Source organism: Phocoena sinus, chromosome 2 (genome assembly GCF_008692025.1).
Source record: "Phocoena sinus isolate mPhoSin1 chromosome 2, mPhoSin1.pri, whole genome shotgun sequence".
NCBI classification, from domain to species: Eukaryota; Metazoa; Chordata; class Mammalia; order Artiodactyla; family Phocoenidae; genus Phocoena; species Phocoena sinus.
Window position 1 is genome coordinate 70,172,725 of NC_045764.1, and position 22,941 is coordinate 70,195,665.

The window sequence follows — 22,941 nt, forward strand, 5'->3', positions numbered from 1 at the left end:
TATTCATGTCCTGTCCTGGAAAATAATTTTCTCTCTTGGTTGAGGAGAAGTTATTACCATCAGGCTTTGACTCCAGACCCTCTGCCTGCTGACCTGGGTTTTCCTGGTTTCTTTTGCACATGGGTGGGTAGATTAGCTATGGGAGGATAGGGGTTTGGGGTTGGAAGGGGAAGGGTTGCAGTGAGAAGTCTCTGAGACTCCCATATCTTTCTCCACCCAAGGCTGGAGTGTATTCCAAAAGAGAGGTCCCACAGGGTTCTAGAAAGTACTCAGTCATGGAACCCAGGGTTTATCTTGTCACTCTCCATTAGGCTTGAATTGGATTTATTTCCCCCTTCCTTTAGTATTATAGATGGGGACACCAAAGCCCAAAGAGGTGAGATGACTTGCCTAAGGTCACCCAGTGAAAGAGCGGGCACTAGATCCTAAATGTCCAGATTTCTCATGTCAGCCCTTTGCCCTGTTTCCAGCATGACCAGATTTACCCCGGGTTTCAAGGGGAATGACAGGTGACCCTGCCAGGCTCATCCACCAATCCCAGAATCATAGGCAAGAGGGACTGCCAGGTTTTAGAATAAAATGCCGCATTTACACACTAGGCCACAAACACGTGGGACTCATTAGCTCCCATCAGGGAGAAAACAATAATCCAGAATGGGTTTGGTTTCTTGAAGCTGGACCCAGATTGGCCATGAAATCTTAGTAAAGTCGTCTCCCCCCAGCTCCCCACCCCGCCCCCCCCACCCCGTTCCCAGAAGTTAGGATTCTTTACGGGTTCTGTAGTGATGCCAGAGAGTCCCCACGCCGAAGGGCAGGGTAATGTGGTCGGGGAAGTTGTGTGCCAAGGCTGAGCTGGCTTGTGATCCAGAGAAAGGACCAGGCTCGGAGTTGAACCCGGCAGGCTTCCCGGAGGAGGAGGCGGGGCCAGCTGGGTAAAACAAAGGGAGGGGTGGATCTTCTTGCTGATGGGAAATGACTGAGTAGAGGTTCAGACTAGGCTGGAAACGTCCCTCCCCTCAGTGCCCCTCTCCCTGGCCTCCCTCTCTCTGGTACTTGTCCTTTCCCGCCGGGTCTTGGGGGGCGCTCCGAAGGGTGACGGCGCCGCCCGGCCCTCGAGGTCCAGCAAGGCCCTGGGGGGGCGCGGCCGGCCAGAGATCCTTTCCGCTCGCAGGGGTCTCCGCAGCCCTTACAAGGAGTTTGGCGGCGCTCGGGCGGCCCCGCCCGCCGGGCTCCCCCGGCTCCTCCTCCCCGCACGGTCGGGCCTGGCCAAGGGAAGGCTGCCTGCTAGGCGCGGGGCCCGGGAGGCCGACGACGCCGGGGCCGCGAGTGCCAGAGAGGCCGCCACTCGCTCCCGAGGGCCGCTACGGGCGGGCACGCTGCTCGGGGCCCTCAGGCAAGCACCCGTCTCCCTCTCCGCAGCGTCGCCATGTCCTCGGTGTTCGGGAAACCCCGCGCGGGCAGCGGGCAGCAGAGCGCACCCCTCGAGGTCAACTTGGCCATCCTGGGGCGCCGCGGGGTGGGCAAGTCCGGTGAGTGGGGTGCGGGCGGGAGGGAAGGGGTCAGGCGGGGACGCGAGAGACGGGGAGCGGTGGAGGGAACGGGGCGCTGTGGGCTTGCGGGCAGGCTCTTCCACTGGCTTTCGGGGCTTCCTGCGCCCAGGTGGGTTGGATGAGACACCGTGATGGTATCCTTCTTTGCCTCAGCTTCTCTTGCTTGGTTCTCCCTCAGCTTGTTTTCAGCTCCTCCAGCCCTCAGCTGTCTTCTCTTCCTGGCCTGTCTTTCCCTCTGTGTCTCCCTACTGTGTCTGTCCTCCTTGTCTGTGACCGCAGCTGTTTCCCCTCTGTCTCTGTGTCTCCCAGTCCTCTGCTGGTCTCCCCCTTGCCGTTCACCGCCCTCCATCTCCTCTTTCTGGCCAGCAGTCAGCCCCGGTGACTGGCACCAAAGGGACCTGTTAGGCACTGATCCCCAGCCCAGGGCCCCTACGGAGCTTAGTCTCAGCCTTGCTGCTACTTGATTTAGGCCAGGGGAGAAGGGGCCCCAGGCCCCTGAAGGGAGGTGGTAAAAGTCGCTGGCTTTTGGGATTTCCCAGGGAGAGGCCGCTACCCACTCCCCACCCCAGTTCTCTGGGATTCTGGAACAAAGTGTGAATTCTTATCAAATGTATTTGTTTCAAGTCAAACCCCTCTCTTGACTTCATGGAAACATATTGGACTATGGTCTCAGGTGCCTCCGACGTGTCCTTAATGAACAAAGCGCTTGGATTTACACTCAGGCCATTTCTATCAACACTGAACTCTGCCTTCACCACCTTTGGCAGCTGGAGCCCAGGGGGTGGGGGTGGGGGTGTCACCATACGCAAAGATCCAGAAAAAGGGTTCACCGCTCTCCCCTCCATTCCCAGTCCCAGGCAGCTGAAGGGGGGAAGGCAGAGGGGGCTTCTCCCCTGGCTGTTTTCCAGCTGCAGCCATGTAGTGAATGGCCATCATGGACTCAGCTGTGAGACTCACCAGGAGCCTCCTCTCCACTTTTGAAGCCAGCCCCCTGGCTCAGAGATGGGACTCTGGATCATGCCTTCTTCCCTTTGAAAATCAAATTGTTATCTGTGGCTCTGTCACTGGTACAGTTTTTAGCCAGTGACTACATGAATGAAAGAATTTAAATTTTAAAATATGTATTCCCTGGGTATTAGTTTGCAAACTGACACTGTTAGGAATCCTGGGAAAGAATTTTAAGGTTTTCTTTAAAATACTGCATTACTTTTTAAGAGTTCAGTATAGTAGTGGGCTGACCCTCAGCTTTATGTGGTTAAATTCTGAACAAAATCAATCTTGTTAATGCATTCCACCTGGGGAGAACTTCCCCAGGTTTTATGTTCTGTGACACTCCCATGATGAGTGTGGAGGCCTTAGAGCCAAGACTCGAGGACTGAGGACTAGAGTGTGTTTACTTGGGATTCGGGGGTTCATATCCCTCCCAGAGATCACCCACTGATAACTCAGCTCTTACTCTCTCTTTGGCTTGTAGCCAAAGCTGGGATAAATGCCTCCACACTTCAGAGTCTTTGTGCCTTGTCAAGGGTGGGGGAGGTCTCTCTTCACTTGGAGTCTCAGCAAGTTGACCCTAAGGTAACTGCTTGCCTGGGTCCAGACCCCTTAGTTAGGGTCTTCACAAACGCCCCTTAGGCTTGCCTCTCATTTGTTTTCTCGCCACCATCCCCCTCCAAAATAAAACCTCCCAGAATGCAACCGGGAAGGACATGGTTCCCCATATTTCTGGTTTCCTCTGAGCCTCTCAAACCAGTTCCCCCGCTCTCCAGAGAGCAGAGGGGTCACAGAGGCTAGATAAGTCCTCCCTAAAATGAGAGGGGCAGGCTCCAGGGCCCAGCAGCCAGCCACGATGGGGAGACTGAACCAACTTCTTTCTCCTTCTTGCAGCCCTGACGGTGAAGTTTCTGACCAGGAGGTTTATCAGCGAATATGACCCCAACTTGGGTAAGGGCCCACTCCCCCCTGTCCCTCCTGCCGTGCCCACTTGGATCTCCCCTGCAAACACACATCTGCCGTGGTGGGCCCAGGCCTGACCAGGACCACACATCTGTGGGCCGAGGGGAGGAGCCACCAGGATGACTCAGTCCATGCGACAAAATGTTTTAAGTTCCAAAAATGTACCCTTCCTCAGCTCACCCCAGACAACTGGGGGGTTAGCCCAATTAAGAGAACTGAGAGAAGTTGCTTTGCCCTAAAATATGAAGTATGATGAAACTTAAAAAAAAAAATTGAGCATTGCAGAATATGCACATCCATTAAGTGTTTTTCTTCCAGATGGTTATTCAGTGTACTTTTCTACAAAAGCTGGACAAGACACTTGGGAAATTCCCTAGTAATACTGGCTTCTAAACCAGTTTTTTAACCACACAAGAGAACTAGTCTTGTTTGGTAGCTGTATCATGATGGTGTATTGGAAAAAGGGATGCCCTGGTGCCAGAGCTGAGTTTGAATCCTGACTCTGTCACTTATTGGCTGTGCACCTTTGAAGCAGTCACCTAAGCTCTCTGAGCTTCTGTTTCCTCATCTGTGAAATGGGCATAAAAATACCTATCTCAGAGAATTACTGTGAGGATTAAAGAAATAACACATGTAAAAGATGTAGTGTACTACTTGACCCACAGAGACATTGAATGCGTATTCACTTCTCCTTCCTTCTTTCTCCTCAAATGGCTTCCCATCTGTGGTGGCTGAGATTCGCCCAAGTTAATTAGATCACTGTTTCTGAAAATTAATTTTAGCAGCAGGACCTTTTCCTCAAATAACCTCTTACATGGAAGCCCAATATCTAAATACGTAAAAGCAGAATTTTATTAATATAACTGTAACTTAAAGCTCACATTTATAGCATTTCTTTATGGTAAACTTTCCACTGAGAAAAATGGGGTGTCTGGATGCTCTTTGCTCTTTGGAAATGGGGGTTGCAGTCTTAGATTATCTTCCCCCTTCATAAGAATTGAATAAGGCGTTTGTGGAACCCCTGAAGGCCCTCTGAGGAAACCCAGGGCTCCGGGAGGACCCTGGGGTCCCACAAATGAAACCTCCACAGTGCAGCACCACCGACAGCAGGCCTCTGGTGGAATGCACCCTTCACACCTGAAGGAAAGGGCTCCTCAGCCCACTGGTGCCCCTCAGCCCCTCAGCCCCTCATTCCAGGCTGGGATGTTGAATCCCAGTGTCAGAGCAGGAAGGGATGTCAAGGCTACTTGGTCCAGTGGTTTTTAGAATTTATTCCTTACGTAGCAGAATCCCCTCTTCCACGGAGATCTTACACAGAACCCCAGGGGTCAAGCAGAGGAAGCAGAGGGGGTCCCCTGGCTAAGTCAGGAATGCAGGGCAGGCAACTCGCGGACAGTCCTTAAGGGGTTTGTTCCTCAAAGTTTGGTGTGACCGCCTGTGCTTTGACACAGCCCCTCGGCTACAGCGGAGGAAGCAGGCCCAAGGAGCTTTGTGGGCCAGGGTCACCAGCAGGTCTGAGGGGAGCCCATCGATTAGCCCATCGATTAGCAGAGGTCAGTGCTCAGGGGAGTGAGACACAGGAGCACGAAGTCAGATGGGCGGGGTGGGGGAGTGGGTGGGAAGGAAAGGCACACAGCAGGGATGTCTGGGAAGGGAAAACGGAGATTCTCAAGGACAGTGGCTCAAAAGACAGATTCTGCCTACCTCACATATTGCATGGAACATACTTATACTAAAAAGTATTAGCTGTTTATCTGAAATTCAAATTTAACTGGTTATCTTGTATTTTATTTGGTAACCTATCTCCAGTCTCTCTACTTCCTGTCCCTCATCCATACCCTTCAGGCAGGGTCCCACCAGAGGTGCCTATTACAGTGGTGGTTTGAGCTTCCTGGTTGAGCAATTTTGGAGTTCTGAACTGGTAGGGGAATGCATGGTCAGACGGTCTGAGGCGGGGGTGTGGCAGCTCCACAGTGGTTAGTCACCTCAGCCTTTTGTCTCGTACCACACCCTGAGAACTTCTGAGCTGGAGAGATGGCCAGACGCTCTCCTTCGGCCATTCTGGGAGGCCAGTGCTGCTCCTTGGGGGTCCTGTCCACTGTCTGAACATTCCCACCACTATCCCATGGCTGGTTCCAGCAACAGGGGGGGGACTCTCGGACCAGAGCCTTTCCTTCTGTGGAGAAAGGTCTGAGCGTCCAAGGAAGAGTTAGCCATGTGGAGATGTAAAACCACCCTTTCCCCTTTTTTTTTCTGTACACGGGCCTCTCACTGTTGTGGCCTCTCCCATTGCGGAGCACAGGCTCCGGACGCGCAGGCTCAGCGGCCATGGCTCACAGGCCCAGCCGCTCCGCAGCATGTGGGATCTTCCCGGACTGGGGCACGAACCCGTGTTCCCTGCATCGGCAGGCGGACTCTCAACCACTGCGCCACCAGGGAAGCCCCACCCTTTCCCCCCTTTTCAAACACCTTCCAAGAGCTTGAGCTCAAAGGGGCCTCTTGAGGATGGACACCTGTGATGTTCATTCCTATCTCCAGCTTGGAGTGCAGTGCTAGGCACAACACAGATGCTATTAAACATGGGATTTGAATTTTGGTTTTAGGATTACCCTTTAAAGAAGAGCTCCTATTATTATCCCCATTTTACAGGTAAAGAAACTGAGGCAGAGAGGGCTCAGTGGTTTGCCTAAGATCATGGAGAACCTCAGGTACAAAGGAAGATGAGACACCACTCCAGTTGCCCTCCACTAAGGGTGACCTTATGCTATCGAGGACCTGAAGTTAGAAGTCTGTGTGGCATTGGGCTCTCTGAGCCTTGGTTTCCCCATTTGGAAGATAGGACTAATAGACTGTGCTCTGTGTGTGAGCTGTGCCTTGTTATAGGTTGTGACTGTTAGAGTTGGTAGGAGCCAAGAGAGTCAGTGCCTGTGAAAGGGCTTCACCTGTGCTGAGCACTCCAGGAAGCGAGCAGGGGTATCCAGGAGGACGCCCTCCTCTCACAGAGGGATTGGGGGCATCTCACCTGGCTTGCCCAGGGCAGAATGACAAGCTTCTCACCGCTCTTCTCCTCATCCTGCTCCAACAAGGGTACAGGCACCATTTCTGAAGCATCATCCCATACACACTCTGACCAGAGCTCCTTTAGTGACATTTTAAAAATTATTGCTGTAAATGAGAGAAAAATACTTTGGGAAAGGGATCTTTTCTCAGCATTTAAGTCCTAAGAGTGTTATTTAGAACTAGCAGTTATGAAATCCGTATTTACTAAAGGACTCTAGAATGACCAGAGGGCAGGGACTTTGGGATGGGGAGGCAGGACATTACTGTGACTTGGAAAGGAGCCCCCACTGCACCCCCAGCCCCTGGAGTCACCTCACTTGCAAAGGGGGAGGGAGCTGGATAAGATGATTTCATGACCTCTGAGCCTTCTCCACTTTGCCCATGCATGTTCCATGGCCTCAGCTGGACGGGGAGCTTCTGCTCTTTCCCTGTGTTCTGCACAGATGGAGCTGGAGAATTGGCTTGTCCACTGAGCAGAGGGAGTGAGGGGGTCCCACTGTAGAGCCCCAAGTTCAAGTTCCTTCTGATAGGGTGCTGTGTGGCTGTGGGAGAGTTCTCTTCTTTTCTGGGCCTCACTTTCCTGTCATCTCTCTATGGAAGAGCTAACAGCAACCTCAAAAGGCTGTTGCATTTAAGGGACTGTAGGAGACCAAGGTTGGGCTAATATATTTCCTTGGGCTGGGCACAGCATGGTGCCTGTTTGGGCACAGAAGCTGGGAAGCACCTAAAAGGCATGCATCAGACAACTCTGGCAGGAAAATAAAGAAAAATCTGAAGGAGATATAGGTATCCAGGGGCAGCTCTTCTTGCACCAAATATAGTTAAACATTTGGGGCATATTTTCCATGAGGTTTTTTTTTTTTTTTTGTCTTTGAACAAGAACGGCTATTTATCCAAGTCCCCACAGCAGGCTGGGGACGGGAGCTGTCTATGACTCCTGCCGGCTGCTAGTGGACCTGGCGTGTGTCCAGGCCTGGCTTAGCTGCCAATGCCCCTCAGAGAGAATTCCGCCACGGCTTGGGGGTACTCTTCTCACAGTGGCTGCTACCAACAGGCAGAGAGGGCTCCAGTTCTTCCCAGAGGGTTCTTCTTTGGGGTCACAGGGGCACCACCACCCCCAGGGAAAGGTGAGGGCCAAGTACACTCACATGTGTGGGCCAGTGGCACAGGGGAAAGTTGGGGGTAGGGAGAATGATTGTGACAGCAAGGTCCTCTTTGCAGGCCTGGCCACTTGATACTTTCTCAGGTTTGAGGTCATGAGAACTTAGAGAAAACAATTTGTAAAAACTTATGAAATCCAAATAAGGTCAGTGGTGTAGTTCATAGTATGGTACCAATGTCAATTTCCTGGTTTTGACCATTGTACTATGGTTATGTAAGGTGCTAACATTGGGGGGAGGGGGGGAAGAGTACACAGGAACTCTCTGTACTATTTTGCAACTTCTACATGAGTCTAAAATTATTTCAAAATAAAAAGTAAAAAAAAAAAAATCACCTAGGAATGTGAACCTGCCCTGGAAACTTTGGAGCGCTATGTCCCCACTGTCCTTTACCGGTCATTTGTGGAGGGCCAGGCCCCATGCCTAGGGGCCCATCCAGTCCTCATGCAGCCCTGTGAATGGTGCAGGGACAAGCATTCAGCACAGCGCCTGGCATGGAGTAAAAACCTGAAAACTGTTAGCCAGTGTTATCACATCATCCCTATTTTAAAATGAGGAAACAGAGTCTCAGAATGCTGGAATGACCTGACCAAGGCACACAGCTAAAAAGTAGCTGAGGGCTTCCCTGGTGGCGCAGTGGTTGAGAGTCCGCCTGCCGATGCAGGGGACACGGGTTCGTGCCCCGGTCTGGGAGGATCCCGCATGCCGCGGAGCGGCTGGGCCCGTGAGCCATGGCCGCTGAGCCTGCGCGTCCGGAGCCTGTCCTCCGCAACGGGAGAGGCCACAACAGTGAGAGGCCCGCGTAACGCATAAAAAAAAAAAAAAAAAAGTAGCTGAAGTTGGGTTTGATTCCCGTCTCCAACCTAAAACTTTCAACCATCCTAGATTCCTCTGCTATTATTTTGACAAGGATTACTTGTAAAACCTTCTTGGGACTTCTTTTTCTTTATTGAAATATAGTTGATTTACAACGTTGTGCCAGTTTCTGCTGTACAGCAAAGTGACTCAGTTATACACAGACTTTTTTTTTTTTTTTTTTTGCGGCACGCGGGCCTCTCACTGTTGTGCCTCTCCTGTTGCGGAGCACAGGCTCCGGACGCGCAGGCTCAGCGGCCACGGCTCACGGGCCCAGCCGCTACGCGGCACGTGGGATCTTCCCGGACCGGGGCACGAACCTGTGTCCCCTGCATTGGCAGGCAGACTCTCAACCACTGCACCACCAGGGAAGCCCACAGAGACATTTTTTAAAATATTCTTTTCCATTATGGTTTATTACAGGATACTGAATATAGTTCTCTGTGCTATACAGTAGGACCTTGTTGTTTATCCATCCTGTATATACTCGTTCACCTCTGCTAATCCCAAACTCCCAGTCCTTCCCTCCCCCATCCCCTGCCCCTCCTTCTCAGGTCTTCTAAATAGGGTCTGACCCACCTCCCCACCCCCTGCCCCGGCCCCTGCCTTAATCATGTTGTGTGCTTCTCCTTTCTTGTCCCTTCCCCACCGGGGGCCAGAGGGTTGTCCTGATTGTCCTTGGGGTCTTCCTGTGGGCCAGGTACTGTGGTTGGAGAGAAGGGGGTGGAGAAGCTTGGGGTTCAGGTGGGAGGGGCTGGCAGTGCAGCTCCTGAGGCCTCTGCTGCTCACTGGGCCCGTGAGCCACACACACTCCATCCTACAGGTGTGGTGGGTGGACCCAGAACACAATCCCATACCCTGTGGCATGTTCTATGAGTGCCCGCGGGTGCTCTGGGCCATGACAGGTGGAGCAGCATCTCCTTGGTGGGAGGGTCTGCCCGTGTCCTCCATGTGGGTGAGAGCCAGGGTCTTTCCAGTGATCCTGGCTCAGCCAGCCCCAGAGCAAGTCCCCCAGGGGTGCACAGGGATCCAGCAAAGGGAAGCTGGGACTCAGACCCAGCCTACCATCGAGTGGCCTGCCCTGCCTCTGACTGGGCTGACCGTCTGTGTTGCAGAGGACACCTACAGCTCTGAGGAGACCGTGGACCACCAGCCTGTCCACCTGAGGGTCATGGACACTGCAGACCTGGTAACATTACCCCCATGACCCATGAAGAGCTGAGAGTCAGTGCAGCCTCTTGGGAAGTCCTGCTTCCAGAGTGTGGACCTCAGATGGGAATCTGTAAACCTTTTAAGCTCCAATTTGCTATGCGTCCCTGATGGAGGTGCTGACCTCTCTGGGCCTGAATCTATTGATGTGCCAAATGAGAAGGGATAGGAAGGGGCCTGGGGAGACCTGATGATTGTTGGTGTCAGCGCTGAGATTCTGTGCTCTGGGGCTTGATGCCTGTGTACACATGGAGACAGGTGCACACACATGTTTACACAGAGGCTCCCCTGGCCCAACCCTGCCCCGCCGCCCAGTACGTACATCTCCCTGTGTCCTCACCACCCCCTGCCAAGGCTGGCTGCCAGTTCTCAGAAGCCAAAGGGGCACCATGAACCTGACCCAAAACCAGCAGTGCCCAGGCACAGCCAGGTCTCTGTAGGGGCCATGCCAAAGTCTTGGCTCTGTGCCCCAGAGGCCAAGGTCTCCAAGCCTGTGGCTGGGTGGTGGGAGTGAGGCTCAGAAACAACGTCTCCTTTCACAACAAGCCAAATCCACACTCAAGTGCCCCTTTGAAAAGGGCCCTGCTGGGGAACAATATACAGAGATGCATGGGGCGGGGAAGTGGGATGAGACAGCTCAGGTGAAGGCCTTTACCCTGGCCTCTTCTGCCCCTGACAGAGGCTGTCCTCCTTTGCCCCAGGACACCCCCAGGAACTGTGAGCGCTACCTGAACTGGGCCCACGCCTTCCTGGTGGTGTACAGCGTCGACAGCCGCCAGAGCTTCGAGGGCAGCAGCAGCTACCTGGAGCTGCTCGCTCTGCATGAGAAGGAGACACAGCGCAGCTACCCTGCTCTGCTGCTGGGCAACAAGCTGGACATGGCCCAGTACAGGTGAGTGCGGCACTTTGTCCCACATCCTCGAGCTCTCCTTCTCCTTTCTCGTAAAAGCGGTGTCAGCTTCAGGGATTATTTGGCTGCTAAGAAGAGTAATCCCCTTGGATGTAGATAGAAGGGGGTGTGTTGTAAGGATACAATGGGCAGGGCTTCCAGGCAGCCAAGGGCAGGAAGGGAAGAGCATCTGGGCTGCACAGGGGCTGGACCCTGCAAGTCAGAAGAGAGGCCACTCCTTCCATCCTCCTGAGGCTCTGAGGTCTCTCTCAGCCTCACCCTTTGTTTCCTGAGACTATATGACCTTCTGTTTCCACTCCCCACAGCTGGCTGGTCATCCAGTGCCCAATTCCAATTCTGGGGAGAGAGGCTCTAATTGGCCACCTGGGTCAGGTGTCTGCCCTGGTCCAACCAGCTTTCGCCTCACGCAAGCGTGGTCCCCAGGCTCATTCCCACAGTTGGCTGTGCTGAGGGCAGGTTCTCTTAGAAAGAGTTGGAGTTGAATCGGAGACCACAGACTGGGCCAGAGGACAGATGACCACTGAGTGCTGCAGCCGTATTTTGCTTGGCTGGCACAGTGTTTTAAAAGAGCCGGAATTGGAATGCTTTGAGGCGGGGCATGCCCCCCTCCAGCTGAACACAGGCCTCACACTCCCCGTGGCTTACCTCCACCCTCCCCACACATCCAAGTTGCCCGCCTGGCCCCTGAGGCGTTTGAGACTGTGATGCCTCCACCTGATGAGTGACCCCACTGGCCCTCTCCAGCACATCCGTCCTGTGTGGCCAGTCCACCTGCGAGGTAGGGCACACCCCCACCAGCCTTCCTCCCGTCCCTTCCTTCTCAGGGCTGGTCACTCCTGCTTCCCCAGGCCCCAAAGGCCCACTGACTGATGTTAGGAAGGAGGGAACACTTAATATAGATTGGGGCTGATGGGCAGTGGGGAAATGGGGTGTGGTCTCATAAAGGGTGCTCACGGTAGGAGCCTTCAAAGGTGGGCAGACCCTCAGACCCAGACAAATTCCATCTCAGGGAATGAGCAAAGTTGTGTGATCTTAAAGCCAAAAGGTAGTCTTTGAGGAATCACAGATCCCTCAGAGCCTAGAATAGGGATCAGAAGACTGGATTGTGAATAAACCAGTTTTAAATATGAGGGAAAAAACTAGGCCACTGTTTTGGTCCCAATATTTACCAGTGGGATTGTCCAAAAGTGGTTTGGGGGCAAAGAGCAAAGCAGCATCGTTTCCCTAAGAAGGAGTCATGAGATTTGTCCCCACTTCCTTCTTTGGTCAAGTCCCGAGGTTGGTAGGTCAGGATTTGATGGGCACAGACAATGTAATTTTTAGCTGAGCATTGGTCAGTGTCTCCCATGAGTGTCTTGCAGCTAAAGGGTAAAATGTGGGTTAGAGCGGTGATAACCACTGATAACATTTTCGCTAGGCTACGCCAAAATAAGAAAAAGGGTAATAATGTTATATGCCCGGCTCATCCATTCACGCACACACATGCACGTATGGGGTTCTTGTTTCCAAAAGCTCATTATTCAAGCCCCACAATGACAAAGTTTCAGATTCAAGTTCATCACAATGGCACATAATACCAAGTATTCTTTCAAAAGGAGTTCCTCAGGAATCTGTGAGCTGGCAGTCAGGACACCAACCCTGGTTGGGGAATGGATCAGGTGCTCTGTCCCTGACCCTTTTGTCCCAGTCATTCCCTCTGTCTGTTGAGCTAGCCCACTTCCAGCCTTTGCTCCTGCCAAATTAACCTTGGCTCAGAAACCTTTTCCCACCATACCCACCCTGGTGTCCCCTCTCACCTCCCAGGCTGTGCCACTGTCCTCAGGAATGGCAGGTGAGGCAGCTCAGCAGTGAGATTTAGCCATTGAAACCTTGGCCTCCAGAGCCCTCAGGGACCCCTCCCCCCACCTGCCCCCTGCCTCTTCTGGACATCTGACCTATCCAAGGGCCAGTATTTTTCTCTCACCCTGATTCCCATGGTTTTCAGGACCTTCCTAGTTACAAATACTCGATCCCATCATCATGGGAAGTGGTACAGGATGAAGCTGGGAATAGGTGCTGCTCCCTCTCTCGTGCTGTCACCCTTGCTCTCTCCTGCCTCTCTTCTGGGCAAGCAGACAAAACTCCCTGCCACGAGCCCTGAGACCTCTGCCGACCACAGGCGTCCTGAGTCAGGACCTCGGCCCACCAGGCCTCTGTGGACACTGTGGTCTCACATCCTTCCAACCAGACCACTGCCTTTCCCCAGAGCTGATCCCACATGCCAGGGCTGAGGGTGGCTCATTTCCTGACCAAGGGAGTCAAGGAGATGTGGGGCTGGGAATACCCATCTTCCTCTGGCCACAGGCAGGGTCTAGCCAGGGACTTTGGGCTAGCTTCTCCCTTCCCCTCGGCCTCGTTCTGAAATTCTGGCTTCGGTGACATCAGCCGCCATTTATTAAGCAGGGACTGTGCTAGGCACTTGACACAAATCGTCTTCTTAATCTTAACAACCCTGAGAGGCAGCTCTCATTATCCCATTTTACTGATGAGAAAACTGAGCCTCAGGAGAGATGAAGATGGTCACCGAGCTAGTAAGTGAGGATCCAGGTGTAGGCCTGGGCCTGCCTGACTTGGATGCATACTCCTGACCCCGCCTCACCCTGCTTCCCCGCCAGGCAGGTCACTCAGGCAGAGGGCGTGGCCTTGGCGGGCAGGTTCGGGTGCCTGTTTTTCGAGGTCTCTGCCTGCCTGGACTTCGAGCACGTGCAGCACATCTTCCACGAGGCAGTACGGGAGGCACGGCGGGAGATGGAGAAGAACTCCCTGGCCAGGCCCCTTTTCATCTCCGAGGAGAGGGCCCTGCATTACCAGGCCCCACTCACGGCCCGGCACGGGCTGGCCAGCTGCGCCTTCAACACACTTTCTACTGCTAGCCTGAAGGAGATGCCTGCTGTGGCCCAGGCCAAGCTGGTCACTGTAAAGTCATCCCGGGCTCAGAGCAAGCGCAAGGCACCCACCCTGACACTGTTGAAGGGCTTCAAGATCTTCTGAGGGCCCCTGCTTAGGATTCCAGGCTCAGCACTGGGCAGTCTGCAGGGCAGGAGCTGGCTTCTCACCACCGACTTTCCTTCTGATGGAACAGCAGCCCTCACCCTCTGGTGGACAGCTGACCCCTCCTCCAGCACCAGGCAGTGTCCCTGACACCCAGTTCACTGTAGGAGCAATAGGGACAGGCAGAAATTCTCCTATTCCCTCCAGACCTCGGTTTCCATGGTAACCACCGCATCCCTCACCCTGAAGGAAACAGCCACTGTGACAACGCAGAGACCTGGGGTCAGCCTGAAGCGGAAGGAAATTGCAGCATCCATCATGGCGCCATCACCCCTTCCTGCTCCATCTACAGCCAGGCCTGATGTGGCCCCTGGTGGACAGCTCTGGGTGGACAGCTTCAGGAGGCACTGCATAAGTGTGGGCCTGAGAGCATCCTGCCCTGAGGTCCCAGCACCTCCTGGTGGACGGGAAGGGCAGGGCAGCTGCAGGTTTTGCAGGGCCAGAGCCTGGCGCTCCCCTTGCCTTCTGACTTCACAGAACCCCCAGGCAACAAACCTCACAGTTTATCCAAGTAAAATCTAGTTGCAATAATCCTACGGGACAGCCTGTGAGAAGCAAAGGTGTCCCGGGAAGGCCTATTTCCAGTCCTTTGCCTCTCAATGAGGGCAGAGGGAGAGGGCCGCGGGTAGGCCCGTGTAGGGAGCCTCCTGTGTGTTTCCACCAGGAGGCAGGGCCCCCGTATTTTACAACCTTAAATCAAGGACTCTGTCCGCAGGCCCTCAGGACGTGCCTTCTCAAGTTTACTGATCAAAACTGCAGAACAAAGTCATTCTCTCCAGTGACAATCACCCAGGACTCCAGGGAGCCCACAACTGGCACAGTTTTCTGTTTGTAGTCTGGTGCGGCAGGACCTAGTACCCTTGGCAATGGGTCTGCGTGTTCAAAGTCCACTTTTGTAAGATACTACCTAAAGCATTTTTGGTTCATAAAGCAAATTTTTGCATAAATTATTTGGGGTTGCAACCACAGCTTATACTGCAACACAGTGGCTCAGACACGGGATCGCGACGCTCCTTTGGGATCCCACGGTTAGCAGGAGAAGGGTCTCAGAGGCAGGGAGTTTCTTAGTTTTCTAGCTCTCTTTACCACAGGGCCCCTGGCCCAAAGGAAGTCTTTCACGGACCCTCAGCAGACCAGCAGGTAGAGGAGTGGCCTGTGGTGGGGGAAGGGAGGGGGAGGGGATTCTGAGTCCAGAATCCTGCCCTTTCCTCACTCAGCCCTTCCAGGAGCTTGGACTGAAAACAATAGCTCTTGCCCAGGCTTCAGCCACCTTCTGCAGACGGAGAAGCCGAGGTCAGAGGGAGGCTGTGAACTCCTCAAGGCCACGTGAGGAGTCCTGGCCAGGCTTCCTGACCCACAGGCTGGCTCTGGATTTTGCACTTTTGTTTCAAGCTGCTTGTGTGTGGACCACTGCCAATTGAACAGACTATGCAATTCCAACTGCCCACATCCAGAAGCATTTTAATAAAAAGGTTTTGTTCGTTTTTTTCCTAACAGGGTTTTAGTTTGATTGCAGTTCACTCACTGTCTGCTAACACCACGGGGGCACTGCCCTGCACCCTAACTAGCTCTCAGATTCTCAGGGGTCCGGAAGAATGACTGGCGGCACATCACTGTCTTTTACGTCCACTTCCACCTGGGCCAACTTTGGCTTTTCTGAGAGCAAAGTCTCTCTTAGGATGGTCAGGTTGTTGTCATCTTTGTTTCTGGCCTCGGCCAAGTACAGGACTTCTGGAGTTTGTTTTTCTGGTGGCAGCCTCTTTTGATTTCTGGGAGGAGAGAAAACACTATGGAATGTGAGTTCCCTGAGTTGGGGTACCGAGTGTTTGGGGCAGGACTGGGTCTCCCAGGTGGGTTAGTGAGTTTGAGGTAGAAATCCAGTACCCAGTTCTGGGAACAGTTGCGGGAGAAGCCGAGATGGTGCCATGGTTTTTGGCAGAGAAACATCTTACACTTGTCTGTGTGTCACCTTACCAAATCCTCAGCGCCACCTGTGAGCTCAACTACTATTGCTCCCCTTACAGGTGATGTAATGTGGCTCAGAGGGCCAAAGGAGCACATGCCTGGGACGTGCGTTTAAGTTTCCTGACCCTGAGTCCCGTGTTCTTTTCACCAAACCACATTTTCTCATCGCAGGGCTGTCGTCCTACTTAGTGCAGGTCCTTGTCACCCCACACCCCATCCCCACCCTCACTCCACCCCATCTCTAGACAAGCTACCTCAGGAAATTCCTAACTAATCTTCCTGCCGCTAGGTGCTCACTTCTCCAAACTGGCCTACACACGCCAAATCATGCTTCTAAAGTCCCTGTGCGTACACACCACTCCCCAGCTCAAGCGCCTTCAGTGGCTCCCCACTCCCACTTCCTTAACCTGGCATTCAAGATCCAATAACCTTCCCAAATGTCTCCCCTCTGAGGTGGTTCTACTCAAAGTATCCACCTCTGGGTTTCCTGGCCATAGTAGAGGGACCCGGCTGTGGTTAGAGCCGACCGCCCAATCTGCTTGGGCCGTAGGGGAGTATCTCAGTGTCTGCTGCTTCTGAGGATACCTGCCTTGTCTCTGAAGTGCCCTTGTCGAGGGGGATGCTTTCTGACAGGGTGAGAGAGGAAAGGTCACCTTCTTAGAGGCTATACCCTCTGGGTCTTTTTATATCCTGCATCCAGACTGATCTTGCTAAAACATAAGCCATTCATGTCCCTGAGCAGAGCTCTTTGGCTCCCCAATGCCCATGGGCTAGAACCTGAATGCCTTAGGATGGCCCCCAGGGCCTGTTCACTCTGGGCTCTGCTGCCTCTTGGCCTCCTTCTCCCCCCGCCCTCCCCACACTCCACACTGCAGCCTCACGGGCCCTCCTCCTCCCGCCTCGAGCTTGGTGTGTGCTGTCCCTTGGTCTGGAAGGCTTCCATAGCCCACCCTCGCTCTCTCTCTTTTTGCCCCACAGGCCCCAGATCCCATCTCTGTGCTCCCACAATACTCTGTATGTCCCACAGTCGCCACCTGTCACTCTAAACTACACTTATCTCCCCACCAAACTGTAAACTCCATAAGACCAGGGCTGAATCTATCTTGCCCAGCCCTGCAGCCCCCGCTCTCAGTGCGGAGCTTAGCGCAGGGCAGGTGCTCAGCTTATTCTGTGGAACGAATGATGACTGGGCCATAGCAGTTCATAACGACTAGTTAGCAGTGTGAGCAAAGGGCACTGGGTTATTTCTTTCTGGCTTTACAGCAGAACTGTGAGGAGGATTCATAGATGACATAAAATATAGCACAGAAGGAAGAGCGCGGAGGTTAGGCCAACCCTTCCATGGATCCTAAGTGACTTTATTCTGTACAGTGGGAATAGGTAATTTGTGCCAACCCCACCTTACAGGGCTGTCTTGATCAAGTGAGAGAATGTGAAGGTGCCTTTAAAATTGTAAAACATGATACAGATCTGAGGGAGAGATTCTCATTATTATTGTTTCAAAGTTCCTGCCAGTTACTAGGGCTATAGTAATTATTGAATGAATGGGAATGAGTGAACCAAGCATTTATTGAATAAATTCTAGAGCCAGACTTTGTGCCAGTTGCTTGGGGAAACAAAATTGAGTGAAATGTGGTCCCTGCCTTCAAGGAGCTCTCAGAAGTTAGCCCTGGAATCATCCAGAGAGTTTAACAAAATGCCAATGCCCAGGTCCCACCCTTTGTGTCAGAATCTCCAAGGCGAGGTACAGATTTCTGTGTTTTTAATGTTCCTCCTCGGGTGATTTGGTTGTGTATCCCGGGTTAAGGAGTACTGTTGTTATAAAGATGTCAAAATTACCCCAGGAACACCGACTGACCTTAGGTCTCTTTCCGTGCCCTGCCTTTGGCCTTGGAGCAGCACAAGGCTTTCCCCTTTAAGAACAGCCCTAGCTCTGCAAAAGCCTCCACTGTGTACTCACCACAATCCTAGGAGGAGGGGATCCGTTATTACTGCCATTTATAGAAGAAGAAGCTGGCTTGGAGATACTGAGCGTCTTGCCCAGCTACTGAGTGGCAGAACTGGAATTTGAACCCAGCTTGTGTGACTCCAGAGCCAGAGATCCTGACTTCTGAGATACACCACCAGCCCGTGCCCGGTTTGCTGGCCAGGGCCAAGGAGTGGTCATCAGGGGCAGTTGCCAGTTTTTCAGCAGCTTTGGGTTCTCAAAGGACCCTAAAGGATGCATTTTGCTGTCCCAAAGGGTGGACAGCCAAGGCTCCTAGATGACCCCTCTCTAGGTTTCCTTTGGGAGGGCAGGGCCCACCCCCTCCAGAGACCACCCCCAGACCAGCTCCTCACCTGTTTGCCTGGGTGTTCCTTCCCAAGAAGACAACGCTTATCACGACCACCACGGCCACCAGGGCAAACATGGAACTATTCCAAAGAGTTGCTGGGGAGGGACACACAGGACAGAGCCTTGAGGAGAGGCTGGGTGCCCTTCAGGCCCCTAACAGACCAACTCACAGCATCAACCTTCCTGTGCTGTGGGCCAGGTATCGTAGAGAGACTCTAAGCTGAAAATGAGCCCCCTGCCCTGCGGGAACTCCCAGTCCAGTGTTGGGCGGGGAGAGGGAGATAAGATCTCTGCTCTGAAGAAGCTCTCATCTACCTGGGGGAGACAGCACTGCAGCTGGGTAATAATAGTGGGCAAAGGAGGAGTGTGGGTGAAGATAAACTTCACAGTCTTCAGAGTTTTGCTAGGAGCTAGCCAAGTGCAGTACAAGGGGAAAAGGAAGGAAGGGAGGGAGGGAGGGAAGGAGGGAGGGAGGAAAGAAAGAAGGGGTGGCAGTTAAATTGGATTCAACACATTGCCCACAGACAACGTGTGAAGTGGCTAATCTGAATTTGGATAATCAAGATTGGTCCACACTGTACCCAAGTGAGGCAGGATCTAGCTTCAGAGCTTTTGTGTTTGCTGTTCCCTCTACCAGGAATGTTCTTCCCCCACATCATCTGCATGGCTAATTCCTTCACCTCCTGCAAGCTTTACTCAAACACCACCTTCTTAGGGAGGCCTTCCTTGACCACATTATGTTCTCTGCAGCACACCTGCTATTCCCTTTCTCCGCATAATTTTTCTCCGTATTATGCATCGCCAGCACACCGTGCGTCTTAGTCATTTGTTGATTTTCTGTCTCTTTCACTAGCAGGTATGCTCCATGAGGGCGGAGATTTTTGTTTTTTTCCCTTCTGTAACCCCAGTGCTGAGAACGGCGCCTGGTGCCCAGAAGGAACTTAATAAATATTTGTGAATGACAGGATGGATGAGTAAATGAGTGGCCAGCCCTGAGAAGGGGAGGGTGCGATTTAGCCAGACCCCTCTGGGTAGTGAGACCCCTCAGCCTCAGTCCCTGGCTTAGAGGAAACGTGCAGTCTGCTGCAGAGGAGGGGACCATGAAGGGGGCTTCAACCAGATTCCTCTCTTTGTGTTGTGTCCACCACTTACCATCTTCTACACGAAAAAACCAAAGCATTTCTTCCAGCAGCTCCTGAGGCACCTCGGTGCCAGGTGGGGCTCCAGTAAGCTCCTCATTGTAGCCCATGCCACTGCTCCTGGTTGGGATATGTTTCTGACAACAAATTCCTTAGGCCCCTTCGCCCCCAGGTGCTCTCCTGGCCTCCTAGGTTCTGGCTCTTTGCAAAGCCCCAAAGCCTGCTGGAGACAAAGCAGAGAGCATGACTGGGTATCCCACCCCAGTTTACTCTCCCCTCCCTGCCCAAACCCAGCTCTCCTCAGGACCAAAACAGCTGGAACTCCCGGAACAGGTGGGGCCTGGAGAAGCAGAGACGGTAGAAGTGGGAGTCACTCAGATCTTTATGAAAACTCATCATGTGTGGGGAAGACCTGGGAGTGAGGAGGACTGAGCCACTGATGGGCTGTGGGACTCTTGCAGGGGACTCCCATTCTCCAAGAAGAAACTGATATCTAGAATATACAAAGAATTCTCACAAATTAAGACGAAAAAGACTAGAATCCTAATAAATGTGTAAAGGATATAAACAGGCAGTTTACAGAATAGGAAACCCAAAAGGCTAGCAAGAATATGAAAATAAACTCTTTGGCAATAACAAGAATGAAAAAACAAAATGAAACACCACTTGACATCTGTTAGATTGGCATAGTTTGGAAGGTAGATAATGCCGTGTGTTGGCGGGGCTCTGGGGCTATAGCCTTAGGCACTGCCGGGGCGTGTAGACTGGGGCAGCCATCTAGGGAGCAAATTAGTCAAAGTAAGTGTACACATGACCCAGCAGTTCTACTCCTGAGTGTATTTATATCTCAAAGAAAGTATCCCTGAGGATCATAAGGGGGCATGCCACACCGTTTATGAAAATTCACATATGCACACAAAACAACAACACACATTTTACAAAAACACGTTTTTAAAAAGACACATTCAACACATTAGAATAATTATCACTGGGGGTGGGGAGAAGAAAAAGGTAACAGAAATGGAGATCCAAGTAAAGAAATAAAACAGGAGAAGGGTTCTGAACAGACCAATCATGAAATCATGTCATAGGGCTAAAAAGACAATGAGGCAAAGAGAGAACAAGAGAGGCCAGAGGCCATCTCAAGTCCCCCTGCTCTGACACTGCCTTCCACTCCAAAATAGCCTTTGGAGGCTCAGCCAGGAACATCCGAAAACAAATGGATGGCAAACAGCCAAACAGAAGAACAAGGTACTAATAAAAACATTGCCATCAAGAGTTTTCTCCAACTCTCCAGCTCTGAGAAAACTGAAGAAACATCTACTTTTTGAGGGAAAATATTTTGACACAAATATAATATTGAGCTGTGTTTTTCCTATATGAATGATCATTCATGTGTCAAGATAGAGATGGAAGTCAGGGGGAAAGAAAGACTTTTTTTTAGACTTTCAGGGACTCAGATGCCTACTACCTACTTACTCATTTGAAGGATATAATATATATACTGAATAATGGAAAGACAAAGTTACAGGAGTGGCGAATCGATGTGATCTTGTGTTCCAGCCCCAACTGTCCAGAGCACTTGCTAAGAAGGGCTGTGAGTTTCTGTCCAGTCTCGGATGCAGGAGTACCTGGATCAATTAGTAACATTGGCCACAGGCCCCTGTTGCATATGCAGAGCCCCCCTGAATACCCACAGAGAAAAGAGCATGGAAGTTAAGACACCAAACACCAACTCCCTTTGGGAAAGTGGGATGGGGCCTAGACCCATGGGACATCCACTTTGAACACTTCTGTATTGTATACATTTCTTGTGAGCGCATACTACCTTCGTGAAAGCAATACATGTAATTACATTTTTTAAATGTATGTATTTTGTATGTATATTCTAAATATATATTTTGTGTATTTGTATGTATTTTAAACGTATGTATATACTATCCAAAGAAAACGAAAACACAAATTCGAAAAGATAGATGCAGGGACTTCCCTGGTGACGCAGTGGTTAAGAATCCGCCTACCAATGCAGACGACACGGGTTCGAGCCCTGGTCGGGGAAGATCCCACGTGCCACGGAGCAACTAAGCCCACGTGCCACAACTACTGCACTCTAGAGCCTGCAAGCCACAACTACTGAGCCCACGTGCCACAACTACTGAAGCCCGCGCACTTAAAGCCCATGCTCCGCAACAAGAGAAGCCACCGCAATGAGAAGCCCGTGCACCGCAACGAAGAGCAGCCCCCACTCGCCGCAACTAGAGAAAGCCCGAGCGCAGCAACGAAGACCCAACGCAGCCATAATTTAATAAATAAATAAATTTATTTATTTATTTTTCAAAAAGAAAAGATAGATGCAACCCAATATTCACAGCAGCATTATTTACAATAGCCAAGATATGGAAGCAACCTAAGTGTCCATCAACTGATGAATGGATAAAGAAGATATGGTATATATATATATATATATATATATATATATATATATATATATATATATAATGGAATACTACTCAGCCATAAAAAATGAAATTTTGCCATTTGCAGCAACATGGATGGACTTGAAGGGTATTATGCTAAGTGAAATAAGTCACAAGAAAGACAAATCAGTGAAATAAGTCATAAGAAAGACAAATACTGTATGATATCACTTATATGTGGAATCTAAAAAATAAAACAGAAAAGAAATAGTGAATATAACAAAAAAGAAAGAGACTCAAAGATATAGAGAACAAACTAGTGGTTACCAGTGGGAAGAGGGAAGGGGGAGGGGCAATATATCGGGGTAGGGGATTAAGAGGTACAAACTACTATGTGTAAAATAAATAAGCTACAAGGATATACTGTACAGTACAGGGAATAGTTTATAATAACTATAAATGGAGTATAACACTAAAAAATTATGAATCACTATGTTATACACCTGAAACATATAATATTGTAAATAAACTATACCTCAATAAAAAAAGTATGTATATATTGTATTTATACCTTTTGAGACAATTCCAATTTTGGATGTTTAATTAGTGGAACTAATCAAGATGTCAGTTCTTACCAATTTGATCTATAGATACACTGCAACCCCAGTCAAAATCCCAGCAAGTTATTTTATGGATATTGACAAACTGGATTTAAAGTTTATATGGAGAGGTAAAAGACCCAGAATAGTCCACACAATCTTGAAGGAGAAGAACAAAGTCAGAGGACTGATGCTTCCCAACTTCAAAACTCACTTTAAAACTACAGTAATCAAGATAGTGCGATACTGGAACCAATCAGATAAGTGTACACATTTGCATGTGGGCTGATGTCCACAGTGGAATGTGTGTTTTAAACATGTATAATATTGTTATAATAAAAATATACCAACAAATGAGACAAACAAAATGATAAGATGGATACAAGTCAGCCCTCCCTGACTGTGTTAGATGCCACAGAAACAAAGGACACAGTTCTCTCAGAGCACTTATCCAGTTTTCTTTTAGAGTGAGCATGGTATTAATATCTCTGCTTTTTAAAAATTATTAACTAAACTTCATGATTTATTTGATTTCATTTTTCCATGAATGTCTTTTTGCTGCTCCAGGTTCCCATCCAGGATATCATATTGCATTTAGTTGTCATGTCTCCTTAGGCCCCTCCAGGAGATTCCTGCATTTTAAACAGGGCTTAACCATCTGTCATTGGACAGTGATTACTGCCAAAGAACCTGGGCCAC

At 51.0% G+C, this 22,941-nt stretch overlaps 2 protein-coding genes across 3 annotated transcripts; one reads left to right on the top strand and one right to left on the bottom strand.

Moving 5' to 3' along the window:
* The first annotated feature begins 975 nt into the window (after positions 1-975).
* On the top strand, positions 976-16,016 carry RASL12 (RAS like family 12). 2 transcript variants are annotated; one of them, XM_032624790.1, is made up of 6 exons: positions 976-1,049; positions 1,420-1,529; positions 3,435-3,491; positions 9,694-9,767; positions 10,489-10,679; positions 13,352-16,016. In XM_032624790.1, exons 2-6 carry the CDS (start codon positions 1,427-1,429, stop codon positions 13,725-13,727), a joined length of 801 nt encoding a protein of 266 aa, XP_032480681.1. In that variant the 5' UTR covers positions 976-1,049; positions 1,420-1,426; the 3' UTR covers positions 13,728-16,016. The 2 variants fall into 2 exon arrangements, with proteins under 2 accessions (XP_032480681.1, XP_032480682.1); XM_032624791.1 differs by lacking the exon at positions 976-1,049 and having other exon boundaries at positions 1,060-1,529; positions 13,356-13,762.
* On the bottom strand, positions 15,332-21,197 carry SLC51B (solute carrier family 51 subunit beta). The gene is made up of 3 exons (XM_032624792.1): positions 19,240-21,197; positions 18,093-18,183; positions 15,332-15,556 (listed from the first exon to the last, which is right to left on the bottom strand). The coding sequence occupies exons 1-3, from the start codon at positions 19,334-19,336 to the stop codon at positions 15,367-15,369; spliced, it is 378 nt and encodes a 125-aa protein (XP_032480683.1). The 5' UTR covers positions 19,337-21,197; the 3' UTR covers positions 15,332-15,366.
* Between the last annotated feature and the right edge of the window lie 1,744 nt (positions 21,198-22,941).

What these genes read in the sequence shown, in the direction of transcription:
- RASL12 (XM_032624790.1), top strand. Translation starts at nt 1,427, where the DNA reads ATGTCCTCGGTGTTCGGGAAACCCCGCGCGGGCAGCGGGCAGCAGAGC. An exon ending in CGAATATGACCCCAACTTGG is followed by an intron (nt 3,492 to 9,693) that starts GTAAGGGCCCAC and finishes TCTGTGTTGCAG; the next exon opens with AGGACACCTACAGCTCTGAG. An exon ending in TCATGGACACTGCAGACCTG is followed by an intron (nt 9,768 to 10,488) that starts GTAACATTACCC and finishes CCTTTGCCCCAG; the next exon opens with GACACCCCCAGGAACTGTGA.
- SLC51B (XM_032624792.1), bottom strand. Translation starts at nt 19,336, where the DNA reads ATGGGCTACAATGAGGAGCTTACTGGAGCCCCACCTGGCACCGAGGTG. An exon ending in GTTTTTTCGTGTAGAAGATG is followed by an intron (nt 18,184 to 19,239) that starts GTAAGTGGTGGA and finishes GTCCCTCCCCAG; the next exon opens with CAACTCTTTGGAATAGTTCC. An exon ending in AGGAACACCCAGGCAAACAG is followed by an intron (nt 15,557 to 18,092) that starts GTGAGGAGCTGG and finishes CTCTCCTCCCAG; the next exon opens with AAATCAAAAGAGGCTGCCAC.